We start from the raw sequence: 15,599 nt of genomic DNA on the forward strand, positions 1-15,599 counted from the left end.
TCAAATGCTTAACCAATTGAGCCACCCAGGTGCCCCTAGGATAGGTTTTTTTCTAACACCCTCCTCATGAGACACTCCACAATTCCTCACAATATGTTTGCATTCACTTCTGTGAATAATAAACCCAATCTGTTTAACTACAGTTGTGTTCCTAGTGGTATTTGGCTTAAGGGAAATGACAATATGAATGAAAAAAATGGGAAGATAAGCTGTTTCTTCAGAGTTGTATCAAATGGATAATTAATTCACCAAAATATATTGAGGGTCTGTTTTGGACCAGGCACTGTGCTAGGTGCAGGATTCGAATATGGAGAAGAACGAGACTCAGACTGCAGTCCAGAAGTTGAACCTATGGAACATGCAGAGTAGAAAATTTATGATCCAATTTCATGTTGTTGGTGCCATTACAGAGGCATGCACCTTCTATAAAGATGTTGTAGGACCACACATAAAGGAGGAACATCTTTTTTAGACTTACCACCTCCAGAAGTGTAAGATAATAAATTTGTGTTATTTTAAGGCATAAAATTTATAATTTGTTGCAGCAGCAATAGGAAACTAATCTATGATACTAGAGCTTAATCTTGAAGGCAGACTGTCCCAGGCATAAGCAAAGCTAGACTAGTTCCTGTAGGACCTGCCAGCTATCTATATGGCTGCGTATTTGGGAATGTGACAGGGTATGTCAGCATTAGATCCTGAAGAATCTTCTTTCCACGCAGAGAAATTGGAAAGAATACGAAGGTTGTCAGAGACCACTGAAGGATTAAAACAGGAGAGTGTGACAAAATCAGATTTGCATTTAGAAGGATAAATTGGAGTCTGGAAGTCAGGAGAAGAAATGGGAGATTACGTAAGTACCCTAGGCAAGAAATGAGAGGCTTGCTTTGATCACCTTCTATTAAATGACCTTGCTTATGCCTTGAAATTTGGGGTGAGAAGACAGAAAAAATGATTGTGCTTTTTAAGTATTTGAAATTCTGTCACGAGAAAGAGTGGTTACACATGGTCTGTGTTGTTCTAAGATCAAGGTATAAAGTCATAAGGAAATACTAAATGCACCAAGGGAAGCCCATTTTAACAATTAGTGGACTAAAAATAACAGACTTCACAAATAATTGGGTCTTATCTTTCTTCCTTTCATCTCTTCAACAAATATGCATTTGAGTAGTTACCATGTAGCAGGCATTAGGCATATGATGGCAACAAAAGAGACAAAGACACTGCCTCTGATGGAGTTTAATTTCTTTGTGTATTGTGTGTGGTACTGTTTACAGATAACTTTTATATAATCATTTAACCAAGAAGCAAGCAAGCTCCCAATCGGGATATCTGAAAAGTGATTTATACACGTGGGCGACGTTAGCTTGGAGTGAACTCTGGCCAGGGAAAATCGGGAAGTAAAATAACCCAAAAGAAGAGTTGGAAAGTCCGTGCAAGACTCAGGCACCACTGCACGAGGGAAGCCACGCCTTCTCTCCCCACTCCTTCCCACTTGCCCTGCCTCTAAGCCCCACCCACCCCCACCGCTCGCCTTTGCCTTGCCCTCTTCCTCCGCCCCCTAGCCGCCCTTTTAACTCCCCCCTCTCGGACCGCGGGATTTCGAGCTCTTCTCTCGCGAGATCTTCTGCTACCTTGGAGCTGGCTGCGGTCGGTGCTAAGCGGGCAATAGGGGCTGTTCTGTCGCATTTTTCCCGCATATCTGGGTGTGTTCCAGACTAGCTAAGTAGGTTCTGGGGCCGAGATCCGGCTTGCTGTCGCGCGGGGCCCCCGAGTTGAGAGTAGGGCTGATTCCCCCAGTCGGGGCAGGCCTCAGGCCGCGTGCGTGCCGCGTGTGCGCCGCGGTCTGGGAGCCTGCGTGAGGTCCCACCGGCGGGGTGCGGAGTCGGGGTGGGTGGCCCGCGGCGCAGGGACACCGCCGGCGATGTTTCAGCGCGGGTCCTAGGCCTGGTCGCTGCAGACGTGAGGGTGAGGGTGGCGGCCCCGGCCCTTTCAGACCCCTGCTTGGGCCCGTAGGGGTTGGCGCCGAGGTGATGCCCGCGGTCTGCGGCCGGGTTTAGTGGCCCACGGCTCTTACATATGGGAAACTCCGGAATTCCCTGGGTTCTGATATTAAAGGAAGTTACTTCTTGGAGTTGCCACGTGGAATTAGTTGTTATTTGCTGCTTTATGAGGCTTGGCTACCTTATTAAGAGGAGAAGGAAGATTTGTATAGGGCTGAATAGGCAAATGACTTAAGTCCCACAGTTCATTCTCTCTCTTAAAATCAGCGTATACAGAAAAATGGAGTATATGACAGAATCCGCCGACCGCACCCCTGGACACATGTGAGTCGTATCCCTTTCCCCCATTCCCTTTAAATTTAAAGATATTTAAAGATACTAAAGCGAGTCTTTGAAACTCATTGCCTGTGAGGAAAGCTTTTTTTTTTCTTTTCTGTTTTTTTAGAGGGGAATCCTTTGTCTTAAGTGGGAAAAGTGGAAAGCTTTATTTCTTGAGACAATCAAATTCATTTTTAGTTGGAAAGTTTGTTGTAGTACATACTTGCAGTAAGAGTGTTAAAATATTTCCTATATGTTTTTGATTGGCGCTGTCCATGTGATAGCCATTAGCCATATGTGGCTATTTAAATTTAAAGAAACCAAAATGAAATAAAACTGAATATTAAGTTCTTCAATCACATTAGCCACGTTTCAGGTCCTCAGTAGCCACATGTGGCTGGTGGCTACCTTATTGAACATCATTGATTATGGAACATTTTTTTGGGACAACATCAGTGGTTGCTAAACATTTCCTGTCCCCAGTACACCTAGACTTATGACACCAGTCCATTATACTGAATCACTAGACATGATACTCTTTCCATCCTTTGAAAAATTTTCTGCTCTGGTTAAATGTTTGCATTTTGGCAGTCCTATACTGGCACCTTAAAAAAATGTCTTTGGACTATAAAGCTGTCTGATAATTACTATTAGAAATCTGTTAGACTCTCTAGACCCTTTGAACAACATCATATTTTGAGGATTTTTGGAATTATAGTCATCCTTGTTTTTGGTTTTGGTTTTGTTTTTTTTTTGCCTTACTATTCCAAGGTGACACTTTATCTACAGCATCTTTGAAGATTACTTTGCCAGGGTTTTTTTGTTTTTTGTTTTTAATGCAGAGATATGGCCTAACTTGAAGGCTTTTGTTTGTTTGATAACCAGTGCATTTATGAAACCTAATTTGAAACCTTATTTATTTAAGCTTGTGCTGTGAGTGTGGTGTCCCAATTAGTCCAAATCCTGCCAATATTTGTGTGGCCTGTTTGCGAAGTAAAGTAGACATCAGCCAAGGCATTCCGAAACAGGTGTCTGTATCTTTCTGCAAGCAATGTCAAAGGTATGGTGCAGTACTATTTTATTCTACTTAAAGTTGAGATTTATATATAGCAAAGCCTCCGGGATATGCTGAGATGACACTAGGGTACATAGAATAAAGCCATATAGTTGAGATATAATTGTTATTTATGTTGGTGTCGCTAAAGACCTTAGGATTTGCAGTTTTGTAGTGTACATTTCTAGTTTGCCCTGCTAATCTGGTAAAGTTAATGTAAAGGTATTTGAGTCTGCTTTTTTTTCTTGTAAGGGTTTAATAAGTTTGATGTATATAGTTAATAGATACAAGCTGATGTTCGTAAGGGTAAGTGAAAGCAAATTACTAAGGACATAATATTGTTATTATCATGAGGGTTTTTTTTTATTTCGTCACCAGAAGCTATGTATGATAAAAAGCTTCTGAAGTTTTAACGTTTTAAGTAATTTGGCAAGATGTTTTAAAAATCTAGTAAAATGCCAGTGTAACAAATGATTATAGTTAGCTATTGAGTAGCATGAAACTGCCCAGTGACGCTGCCCATATAAAGTTAATTGCCTGTGATTTCCTAAATGAGTTAGGACTCTAGAAGTTCTTAACTTTTTGGGGGGGTTGGGGAGCTGGTTCATGAATCCCTTTGGGAATTTGAAAACTATCTTTCCAGAAAAATACTTAAAATGTACATATATACAAACACACGAAACTTTACTATTTCAGGGAGTTTACAGTTTGCAAGTTTGGCAAGTATGAGGTTTGATCAGTTACAGATAGTTGGTCTTCTTAAAAGCATGGTGGAGTGAAAAAAGCACTGGACAAACAATCAGGAGACCTAGTTTGTCTTGGATTTCTCATAGACTAGTTTTTTGAAACTCTGCTAATTAACCTCTCTAAGGCTTAATTTCCTCATCAGAATGAAAGCGTTTTATTAGATGATAGAGGAAGTCCTTTCTGACTCCAAAAACATGCTTATAATAAAGGAACCTATATAAGGTTTTTGAATGAACCTTTAAAAGTGAAAATCAGGTGCCTGGCTGGCTCAGGAGGTAGCTTATGACTCTGGATCTTGGGGTTGTAGTTTCAGGCCCCACGTTGGGTGTAGAGATTATGTAAAAATAAAATCTAATAAATAAATAAAAGCGATAATTAGAACTTTCACTTAACAAGTATAGCAAAAATAAGCACACATATGATATATTTAGAAGTATTACATATTTAACAAACATTTATTGGGCACTTACTGTGTGCTTGGCACTGTCCTTTATTTTTTTATTTTTTTTTAAAGATTTTATTTAGGGGTGCCTGGGTGGCTTAGTCGGTTAAACTGTGGCCTTTGGCTCAGGTGATGATCCCAGGGTTCTGGGATCAAGGTCCATGTCTGGCTCCCTGCTCAGTGAGGAGTCGGCTTCTCCTTCTGTCCCCTCCTCCCCGGCTTGTGCTCACTCCATCTCTCTCTCTCTCTCAAAAATAAATAAAATTAAAAAAAAATAACGATTTTAGGGGCGCCTGGGTGGCACAGCGGTTAAGCATCTGCCTTCGGCTCAGGGCGTGATCCCGGCGTTATGGGATCGAGCCCCACATCAGGCTCTTCAGCTATGAGCCTGCTTCTTCCTCTCCCGCTCCCCCTGCTTGTGTTCCCTCTCTCGCTGGCTGTCTCTATCTCTGTCAAATAAATAAATAAAATATTAAAAAAAAAAAGAACGATTTTATTTATTTGACAGAGCGAGAGAGAAAGCACAAGCAGGGGGAGCGGCAGAGGGGGAGGAGAAGCAGGCTCCGTGCTGAGCGGGGAGCCAGACCTGGGGCATGATCCTGGGATCATGACCTGAGCTGAAGACACATGCTTAACTGACTAAACCACCCAGGTACCCAGCACTGTCCTAAATCTTGAGCAGGCTGGACTAAAAATCTTATAAAGCATGTGCCCAGGAATTGAAATTTTAATTTAATTAGGTTTTATGTAAGATTTAAAAACAAGTTTTACAATTTAAAATCTTGGAAGGGACTTGAAATAGATGAATAGTCTGAACCATTGTTGATACATAGAGTGAGGTACTAATTTACCTTTTTTGTGTGTGAGGAATCAGTGCTCAAGCATTTTAGATCTTTATTATAAACTATTTTAATGCCATTTTAAGATGATGTCTTACCTGTTTTTCAAAGTATAGCTTCAGGGAGCTCTTAGACATTTTGTCAGACCTCACTAGAATTCTAGTGTTTGAAGTAATAAGACCTCTTTAATAGATTATATCAGATTGGCTTTCTCAAATATACTTAAGATTTCACTTTTCAGACTAAAGCTACTGATCTAATTGAAAGTTTTCTGAAACTATTAAATATATTTGGGTTAGATGCTTCATATCAACCTTGGGAATTATTGTCTGATTAATAATCAGTGTTATAGCTGCAGATTCACATTGAAATTTTTGTTTTTCCTGAGAAATGCTGGGTTTCAGTGGTTTTTTTTTTTTTTTCCTCAGATATTTCCAGCCACCTGCAACTTGGATACAGTGTGCGTTAGAATCCAGGGAACTTCTTGCTTTGTGTTTGAAAAAAATCAAAGCCCCTCTGAGTAAGGTAGGTCAGTCAGTTAAAATCAGTTTTTGTAGATATGTGTTTTTGTTTTTATATTTTAATCTCTTATTTTCAGAAGATCCTGTAGGAGTAGGTTTCCCAAAAATAACTTAAATGTTGGTAAGCATCCTACTACAAAACTGTGTTCATTTTTAAAGTTATATATATGTATTTTTTATGGAAATAAAAATCTTTTTGCTTTAAAAGATTTAATGTAGAATCATTTTTTCATTATTTATCGAGAACCTCTGATGTGCCGTAAGTTTTTTTCTGAAAATACATAAAACCATCGCTAAACATAATTTAGAAGGTTATATAGTATTAGGGTTATGGTATTCGGTTTCTTTTTATTTTCAGTATTGCTCTAGAAAGAAAATATTTGGGGCGCCTGGTGGCACAGCAGTTAAGCGTCTGCCTTCGGCTCAGGGCGTGATCCCGGCGTTATGGGCTCGAGCCCCACATCAGGCTCCTCTGCTGTGAGCCTGCTTCTTCCTCTCCCACTCCCCCTGATTGTGTTCCCTCTCTCGCTGGCTATCTCTGTCTCTGTCAAATAAATAAATAAAATCCTTAAAAAAAAAAAAAAAAGAAAAGAAAATATTTGTGCCTGTTACTTAAAGTCAGTGCATTCATGTCTCCAAAAAACAAATAGAATTGTAGCCCCGTTTACCTCTCTGCATAACACTTTCAGTTGTCTTTGTTTTAAACTTTATAACTGACTCGCTTCCACCAGATATGTTTTTAGTTGAAATGGACTCTTGGTTTGAAAGTCTTCAGATTCTCTTTTAAGCTCTGATAAAATGTCATGTAATTGTTCTTTGAAATTTTTTCCTTTTCTTTTCTTTTTTTTTTTCCCCTGGAAAGTCTATGTTGGCCCTAATGGCTTAAAACTTTGTCTTTTTCCCCTTATATTGTTTATAATCTTTTTGTCTTTTTTTCGGTGTTCTTGGTGATTTACTTCTGTTCTGGTCTCTGTATTTATTTTTTTTGTTCCAGCAGTGATATTTTTATGTTCCAGAGTTTTTACCGTAGTCTTAATGTTTTTGATGCTTTCGGTTCTTTTTAAAAATTTTTTTCTTTTTAATTTTTCTTTGAAGTTTTTCTTTATTTGAGTATAGTTGACACACAATATTACATTAGTTTCAGGCATAGAACATAGCTAGTTGACATCTTTATACGTTGTGCTGTGCGTACAGGAGTAGCTGTCATCTTTTATCATACAATGCTATTACAATATCATTGACCGTATTACCTGTGCTGTACCTTTTATCCCTGTGACTTATTCATTCCATAATTGGAAGCTGTGTTTCCCACTCCCTTTACCCATTTTACCCATCCTCCAGCCCCCTTCCCTCTGGCAATCATCAATTCTCTGTATTTATAGGTCTTACTCTGCCTTATGTTTGTTTATTCATTTGTTTTTTAGATTCCACATATGAGTGATACCATATGGTATTTGACTTTCTCAGTCTGACTTATCTCACTTAGCTCAATATACTCTAGGTCCATCCATGCTGCAGATGGCAAGCTCTCATCCTTTTTATGGCTGCACAATATTCCATTTTCTATATATAGAAAAATATATATATATACAGCACATCTTCTTTATCCATTCATCTATTAACCATATCTTGGCTATGGTAAATCATGCTCCAGTGAACATATAAGTACATACATCTTTTCAAGTCAGTGTTTTTGTTTTTGTGGGTAAATACCTAGTAGTGGCATTCCTTCTGTTCCCTAATTTGTCTCCAGAGTCAGTTTTTGTGTAACTTTGTCTCAATTTCATACTTCTGGCTTTCAGGCTTTTGTCAAATGTCTGCTGAGTCTTAATTCATTAGTTCATTCAGCATGTTGACTAAGTGTCAACTCTGTGTCAGTTTGCTTTTGGTGTCGGGGATATAGCAGTGAATGACAAACGAAAATGTTTGTCTTAGGTAACTTATTCTAGTGAGGGGAGGGTGTGGAGTAGGTGTATTATACAATATGTTAAAACGTCTAAATTCTGTGGAAGGAAAAACCAGGAAGGGGATAAGAACTGCATAGGGAAGAGTTGCAATTTAAAGTAGAGTGGTTTGGGGCGCCTGGGTGGCTCCGTCGTTAAGCGTCTGCCTTCCATTCAGGGCGTGATCCCAGGGACCTGGGATGGAGCCCCACATCCGGCTCTCCGCTCAGCGGGAAGCCTGCTTCTTCCTCTCCTGCTTCCCCTGCTTGTGTTCCCTCTCTCGCTGGCTGTCTCTCTGTCAAATAAATAAATAAAATCTTTAAAAAAAATAATAAAGTAGAGTGGTTAGCATTATATGTCAACTATACTCAAACAAAATAAGTGAATAGAGTGGTTAGGTAAGGCCTCACTGATAAGGTGATATTCGAGTAAACATTAAAGGCAGTATGGGAGGGAGCTGTGCAGAAATCTGGGGAGGAGAATTATGGTAGAGAAAACAAGTGTTAGACTAGAGACAGAGCATAGCTGTGTGGTTAGGGTAAACTGGGGAGGGGAGAAGTTTTTTAGTTATATTGAGCTACACTGAGTTCTTCACATGTAGCAAACTTTTCTGGCCTCTGCTGATACAGCGGTATGTTACCATTGTGGATTCAGTGTTCAGCAGGAGACGTCCTCTAATTTTTTAAGCCATGTGCTTAATATAGATAGTATAATCCAAGTAGAAACTTTTGTTTATGAGATTTCTAGTATATGATGAATCAACAGATCTTTGCTTTCTTCTAAAAAGTATAATTTCCATTTTTAAAAAAGTATACTTTTTAAGGGAAAAGCATTTTTTTCTATGCAAATATTTCAATTTTTGCTTAAATTATACCAGTTGCATTAATGTAGTCCTTAGGTGGTCCTTTCATTGCTCTTTTTGTTGCCATACCTCTGATGGTAATTTTTTTTACTGGTGGTGTTGAGTAGTGATGCTAATCAGATTCCTTAAGCTTATGAAATGTATTTGTTAGTGAGTTGTCCTTTCATCTTTTTTCTCAGGTGGAAACTTACGTTTCTTTTTGTTTGTGTTCTTTTGAAGGTACGGCTTGTAGATGCAGGTTTTGTTTGGACTGAGCCCCATTCTAAGAGACTTAAAGTTAAACTGACCATTCAGAAAGAGGTAAGCTGTATACAGTTTTCTCAGCATGTCTGAAGTGTAGGTAGTGAAAATGCGGGGATATTGTTATCTTATGGTTTGAACAGCTTAAAAGGAAAAGATTATACTCTTAATTTTAACCTTTCTGGGGTTTTTTTTGGGTCATCTGCCAGATGATCAGGTCATTAATAAGAACAGCCATTGCTCATGATTAGTGGGTAAGGTAATCTTTTTAGTTATTTTTATTAGAAAAAAGATTGAGGTAAAAGCGTGAGCTAAGACAGTGTTTCTCAGACTTGGCTGACCATCATTATAAGTCACGGTAAGTGAATCAGATTGGATCCATCTGGATGTGACACCCAGGAATCTATGTTTAAAAGCTGCCCAGGTTATTTCTGATGATTGGCTGTGTCTGGAAACAATTAAATTAAGGAATGTCTTCTTTTTTGAGAGTTTTCTTTGTCTTAATTTTTTTTATACATACACACGTATATAGATACATAAATTCTTCAAAGACTGTCTTCATAGCCACTTTAATTAAAGGTAAATATGAAATGTTAATTTAATCCTACAAATTAAACTTATCTTTTTCTTGAAATAGGCTTACTTATTTTTATGACTTTTAGTTTAATTGATTTATTGTGGATGTCCTCAAAGCATTCATGGAAAAAGACTTTAATAAGTTAAATACTAACTTTAAGTATTAAAGTTACTAAATATTATTTTAAGAAAAATATTTGTTCTTAAACGGAAAGTAAAGAAGGAAGGAGTGTGATTCTTCTTTTCCCCCCATCAGGTGATGAATGGCGCTATCCTTCAGCAAGTGTTTGTGGTGGATTATGTTGTTCAGCCTCAGATGTGTGGAGATTGCCACAGAGTAGAAGCTAAGGATTTCTGGAAGGCTGTGGTTCAAGTGAGGCAAAAGGTATTGAGAGAAAAATGATGAGTGAATCCTTCATCTTGTGTTTCATCTTTGTCAGTTATAAGCAGTTAGTAAAACCTCCTCCTTTCCCTTCTTTTCAAATCCTTTAGGCACCAGCGATAGTCTAGGTTTCTGGAACATTCACTTTTAAAAATAGGTCACTATCGTGTTTTAGATAATCTTTAAAGATTATTTTTGTTTTAAAAATCAGTGTGCTATACCTATAGATGTCTTCTTTTTTTCTTTTTTACATTTCATCTATTAATCTAATAATACATTTATATTTAGACTTTGCACAAAAAAACTTTCTACTATCTGGAACAGTTGATTTTAAAATACGGAATGCATCAGAATACACTTCGTATCAAAGAGATTCATGGTGAGTTAAAATATAAAAACATTTGAATTGGTGTCAGAATTATTTCAGCTAACATAACTCTTATCTTTATTGATAATATCTAGACTAGTACTGTCCAAAAGAACAGTTTCTTCTGTTAGGAAGAAAAAAATCTTAGTTCTTTACCTGCACTGTCCAATATGGTAGCCACTAGCCTTATATGGCTATTGAATACTTGAAATGTGTCTAGTGCAATGAGGAACTAAATTCTGAATTTTTTTGTTTTAATTTAAATTTACACTAAGTAGCTACCAGATGGGTAAACCAGTAACTTCATTAATATAATGTGAAGTGCTGTGGTGGAAAATTCATTGAAAACTTGTTTCATGCAGAGATCAGTTTCTGATTGGAAGAAAATTATTGAGAGCTGTAAATTCTTTTGTAATATTTTTGGTTTTGGTATACAAATGATATAGTTAGATTTCTTGAAGGTGGAATTCAAAAGTTTTTGCGTGATTTCATAATGGTTCCTTAGAGTGTGTTCTTCGTTCTTACTATTGTAGTATGCGTACTAGATGATGGATGAATATTTCTCTAACTGATTGTAGAAAACATAAGTGTTCTTAAGCAGACTCTTAAAGGTTAAGATGGTGCTTGCTACTGGTGAACATCTATATACGTTGTTTTCCTAGTCTCTAAAGTGTGGGTTTAGAGATACCCGTTCTTTAAGGAATGACCAAATTCTTACATCATACTCCTCATTTTAAAACTGGGAGTTCCACTGTTACGAATTGATCTGTTACTCATATCTTGTATGTCTTGGGAAAGTACTTAGAGAGAAGTGTGGTCTTGGGTCCTTAAATGGGGGGAGATGTATGTAGTGATGTTGCCTGGAGAAAATCTTTTAAGCTTTGTATCTGACCTAAATGTCTTACCAGTAGACATAAGGTTAATAGTCTAAATCAGTGAAACACAATTTATTTTATTTATTTTTTAAAAATTTATTTATTTATTTATTTGAGAGAGCGAGCACGAGCCGGGGGTGGGAGTGCACAGAGGAGCAGAAGGAGAGGGAGAAGCAGATTCCCTGCAGAGCAGGGAGCCCTGTGGTGCTCCATCCCAGGACCCTGAGAATATGACCTGAGCCAAAGGCAGGTGCTCAACCGACTAAGCCACCCAGGCGCCCCTAAATTGGTAAAACACAATTTAATAAATACTTACTGTGGGTAAGAAACCTTACTTCCTATTTAACATAGTGCCTGGCTACTTGTGGCTAGCCACCAGGCAAAAATACACCTTTGTTCTGAGTAACTCTATTTTGAGTAACTCTTTCGGGGATAAGCAGATCCAAATACTGTAGCTAAGAAAGCAAACCACTATTATTCTTTTTCATCACCATGGCAGAAGTATACTCAAAGAACTTTTTTGTAGCAAAAGACTTCGATACGCCCTGGGGCATACTTCTGCAGTCGTATTCAAAACCAAAAATATTGCAAGTTTAACAGCCTTTTTTTCATCCAGAGGAGTTAATCTTTTTAATTCCCCCACTAGTTCTTGGTTTGATTTAAATGAATTTTTTGTTTGTTTGTGGTTTATTTGTAACTTTGTTTGTAAAAATAGTAATACAAAAATTCACACATAGATGTATATGTGAATGAAAGACCTCTTCTTCCCTTTTATGCATTTGTTATCCCCAGAGGTAGCCCCTTAAAACAAGATGATATAATCTGTACTCTTTTTTGTGGGGAGGGGGCAGAGGGAGAGAGAGAGAGAGAGAATCTTAAGCAGGCTTCATGTCCAGTGTGGAGCCAGATGTGGGGCTCAGTCTCACAACCCTGAGATCATGACCTTAGCCAAAATCAGGTGTCGGACACTTAACCGACTGAGCCACTCAGGCGCCCCTATAATACTCCGTATGTAAATTGTGATGGCATTGATTTCCCCTCATATGTTTAATCATTGTGTAATATTCTGTGACCTGCCATCTTAATATATTTGGAAACCTTGCCATGTCATTGAATGTGGTCCCATTTCATTATTTTTAACCACCCTGTGTGGTGTGTGTGGGGGTGTATTTATTAATCCATGTATATTTAATTATTTAGGTATATCCTGTTAATTGGCTTATAAGATATTCCATTTTTTGCTGCTACAAATGGCACCATATTAACTGTCCTTATCTTTGTGCATATTTGTGTATTTTCTTTAGGATTGAGTTTAAGAATTGACTAGACAGGAGTATGCAATTGTTAAATTTTTATTTGTACTGTTAGATTGTCTTTCGAAATAGTGCCAGTGTACAGCCCAAACTTGCAGGAGTTTTCATTTTTTCCCAAACACTTGCCAACACTGTAAAATTGTATTGGCCTTTATGATTTTTGCTGTTCTATTAGAGAAAATAATGGTATCTTGTTTTAATTTGCATTTCCTTGATTACTAATGAGGGTTAACATTTTTATATATGTATTAGCCATTTATGTTCATGTCTTACGTGAATTGTCTGTTTTTCATATGTCTATTTTTTCCTCATTTATTTTGTCTTATTCTGGATATCAGTCTCTTTGTGTGTGTGTGTGTGTGTGTGTGTGTGTGTGTATTATGTATGTATGTTTAGAGAGCTAGCATGCATTTGAGTGTGAGCCTAAGGGAGCAGATAACTTCTTGCATTGTCACATGCCTTTTATCATTTAAAATTTTTATTCTTGGCTTATAACTTTTGTGTCTTACATAGGAAAGCTTTCTATACTCCCACCATTATCTTTTTTTTTTAAAGATTTTATTTATTTGCCAGAGAAAGAGAGAGCACAAGCAGGGTGAGTGGCAGGCAGAGGGAGAAGCAGGCTCTCTGCATAGCAGGGAGCCCTATGTGGGACTCAATCCCAGGACCCTGGGATCATGACCTGTGCCAAAGGCAGATGAACCGACTAAGCCACCCAGGCATCCCCTTATATTTTTAAAAGTAAATTACATTTAGATTTTTAATCTTACCTGTTGGAGTTTTTCCTAGGTTATTCTGTCCTTTCCCACTGATTTGAAATATCTCCTTTCTTACATACACAAAATTCCTTCATACACATGACTCACTTCTGGTTTGTTTTGTCTCACTGCTTCTACCACAGTATGTAAATTATACTTTATAATATGTACACCCTTATTAATGTTTGTGCAAGTTTTGGTTGATAGTGAATAAGAACATGGATTCTGGAACCTCATCAATACTTGTTTTCTGTTGTTGTTTTAGTAATAGCCATCCTAATGACTATGAAGTGATACCTCATTGTAGTTTTGATTTGCATTTGCCTGATAATTTTGACCTGGAGCATTTTTCATATACTTGTTGGCCATTTGTATGTTTTACTTGGAGAAATGTCTATATAGTTCCTCTGCCCATTTTTAAAATTTAAACATTTTAACTAGTCAGATTATTAGGTTTTTTTTCCTGTTGAGTTGTAGGAGTTCCTAATATATTTTGGGGATTAACTCTTTATCAGGTGTATATCGTTTGCAAATATATTCTCCCTTTTTGTAGGTTTCCTTTTCACAGTGTTGACGTTTCTTTTGCTGTGCAGAAACTTTTTAGTTTGATGTAATCCCAGTTGTTTGTTTTTGTTGCCTGTGCTTTTGTTGTCATATTCGTGAAATCATTGCGAAGACCAGTGTCATGAAGCTTTTCCCCGTCTGGTTTCTTCTGGAGTTTTTGTAGTTTCAGGTCTTACATTTGATTCTTTAATCCATTTTGAGGTGATTTCTGTGAATGGTGTAAAACAAAGGTCCAGTTTCATTCTTTTGCATGTGGATACCCAGTTTTCCCAAAACCATTTGTTGAAGAGACTTTCTTTTCCCCAGAGTGTATTTTTAGCAGTTGGAGATCAGTTGACCCTAGATGTGTGGATTGGCTTCTGGGTTCTCTGTTCTTTTCCATTGGTTATTAGGACTGTCTTTATGTCATTACCAAACTGCTTTGATTATGGTAGCTTTGTATTTTGAAGTCAGGAAGTGTGACGTCATTTGAATTGCAAAAGTTTAAAATTTTGAAGCCCAGTATGTAAATGTTTTTCTTTTATCCATTATGCTTCCTTGTCATGTTTATGAACTTGTGTTTAATCAGTATCACAAAGATTTTCTCCTGTGTTTCTTCAAATATTTTATAGTTTTAGCTCTTAAATTTAGGTCTAACCCTTTTGGCGTTAATTTTTGTGCATGGTGTGAGATAAGTGTCTAAATTCATCTTTTTCCATGTGGATATCCTGTTTTCCCAGTGAAAAGGCTATCCTTTCCTCAGTAAATTCTTTGGATCCTCTGTCGGAGATCTGTTGACTGTAAATATCAGAGTTTACTTCTGGGTTTTCAAGTTTGTTCCAGAGATCTGTAGAGCTATCTTATGCTAGTACCACACTGTCTTGACTAAAGTTATCAGATTAAGTTCCCAGCAGCTTTGTTCATCTTTGGAATTGTTTTGGCTATTCTGAGTTATTTTAGTTCCCTAGTTAGCTAGGTTGTTTGGAAGAGTATTTTTATAAGCATTTCCTAGCAGGTAGGTATGTTTTTAATTATCTGATTTTTAATGGTACTGCAGTGTGATCAGATAATACTGTCTAATAATTTATACTGTTTAGAATTTATTGAAATTAAAAAAATCTTTGTACATGATTGTTTTATGAATATTTTATGAATTTTTAAAAATAATATGTATTCTTGGGACTGTGTTCTATAATCTCAGTTAAATCAACCTTGAGAGTTATTCAGGTTCTATGTATCCTTCCTATATTTAGTCAGTTTGGTCATTTTGTTTTTGTTTTCTTTTTAATTTTATTTTATTTAAATTCAATTAACATATAGTATATTATTAGTTTTAGTGGTAGTGTTCAGTGATTCATCAGTTGCATGTAACACCCAGTGCTCATTGCATCACATGCCCTTCTTAATGCCCATCACCCAGTTACCCCATCCCCCCACCCATCTCCCCTCCAACAACCCTCAGTTTGTTTGCTGTAGTTAAGAGTCTCTTATGGTTTGTTTCCCTCTCTGATTTCGTCTTATTTTATTTTTCCCTACCTTCCCCTATGATCCTGTTTTGTTTCTTAAATTCCACATACAAGTGAAATCATATGATAATCGTCTTTCTCTGATTGACTTATTTTGCTTAGCAATACCCTTTTAGTCATTTTGATTTTGATAGTCTCATACTAGCCTCCCACAGTGCATGTGTTAACATTTATTTATTAACATTTATTTATTATTCTTTTTCTTTTTAATAGTTTTGTTTTCTACATTTCAGTGCTGTGTTATTAGGTGCATTCCTATTATCTTCTAGGGAGATGATTATATAAAATAT

At 37.1% G+C, this 15,599-nt stretch overlaps 1 protein-coding gene across 2 annotated transcripts in view; it reads left to right on the forward strand.

The window, feature by feature from the left end:
• NMD3 (NMD3 ribosome export adaptor) overlaps positions 1-15,599 on the forward strand; it is a 114,579-nt gene that overhangs the window by 86,408 nt on the left and 12,572 nt on the right. Inside the window, exons 4-10 of one of the 2 annotated variants that reach the window (XM_045811307.2) lie at positions 723-853; positions 2,271-2,327; positions 3,247-3,381; positions 5,832-5,928; positions 8,949-9,029; positions 9,802-9,930; positions 10,216-10,306. In XM_045811307.2, the coding sequence (XP_045667263.1) occupies positions 2,284-2,327; positions 3,247-3,381; positions 5,832-5,928; positions 8,949-9,029; positions 9,802-9,930; positions 10,216-10,306 (577 nt within the window). In that variant the 5' untranslated portion in view covers positions 723-853; positions 2,271-2,283. Of the gene's footprint in view, positions 1-722; positions 854-1,571; positions 1,727-2,270; positions 2,328-3,246; positions 3,382-5,831; positions 5,929-8,948; positions 9,030-9,801; positions 9,931-10,215; positions 10,307-15,599 lie in introns of those variants that run through there. The other variant, XM_045811297.2, reaches the window with a different exon arrangement.

Source organism: Ursus americanus, chromosome 20 (assembly GCF_024610735.1).
Source record: "Ursus americanus isolate L20-20 chromosome 20, mUrsAme1.1.p, whole genome shotgun sequence".
Taxonomy (NCBI): Eukaryota; Metazoa; Chordata; class Mammalia; order Carnivora; family Ursidae; genus Ursus; species Ursus americanus.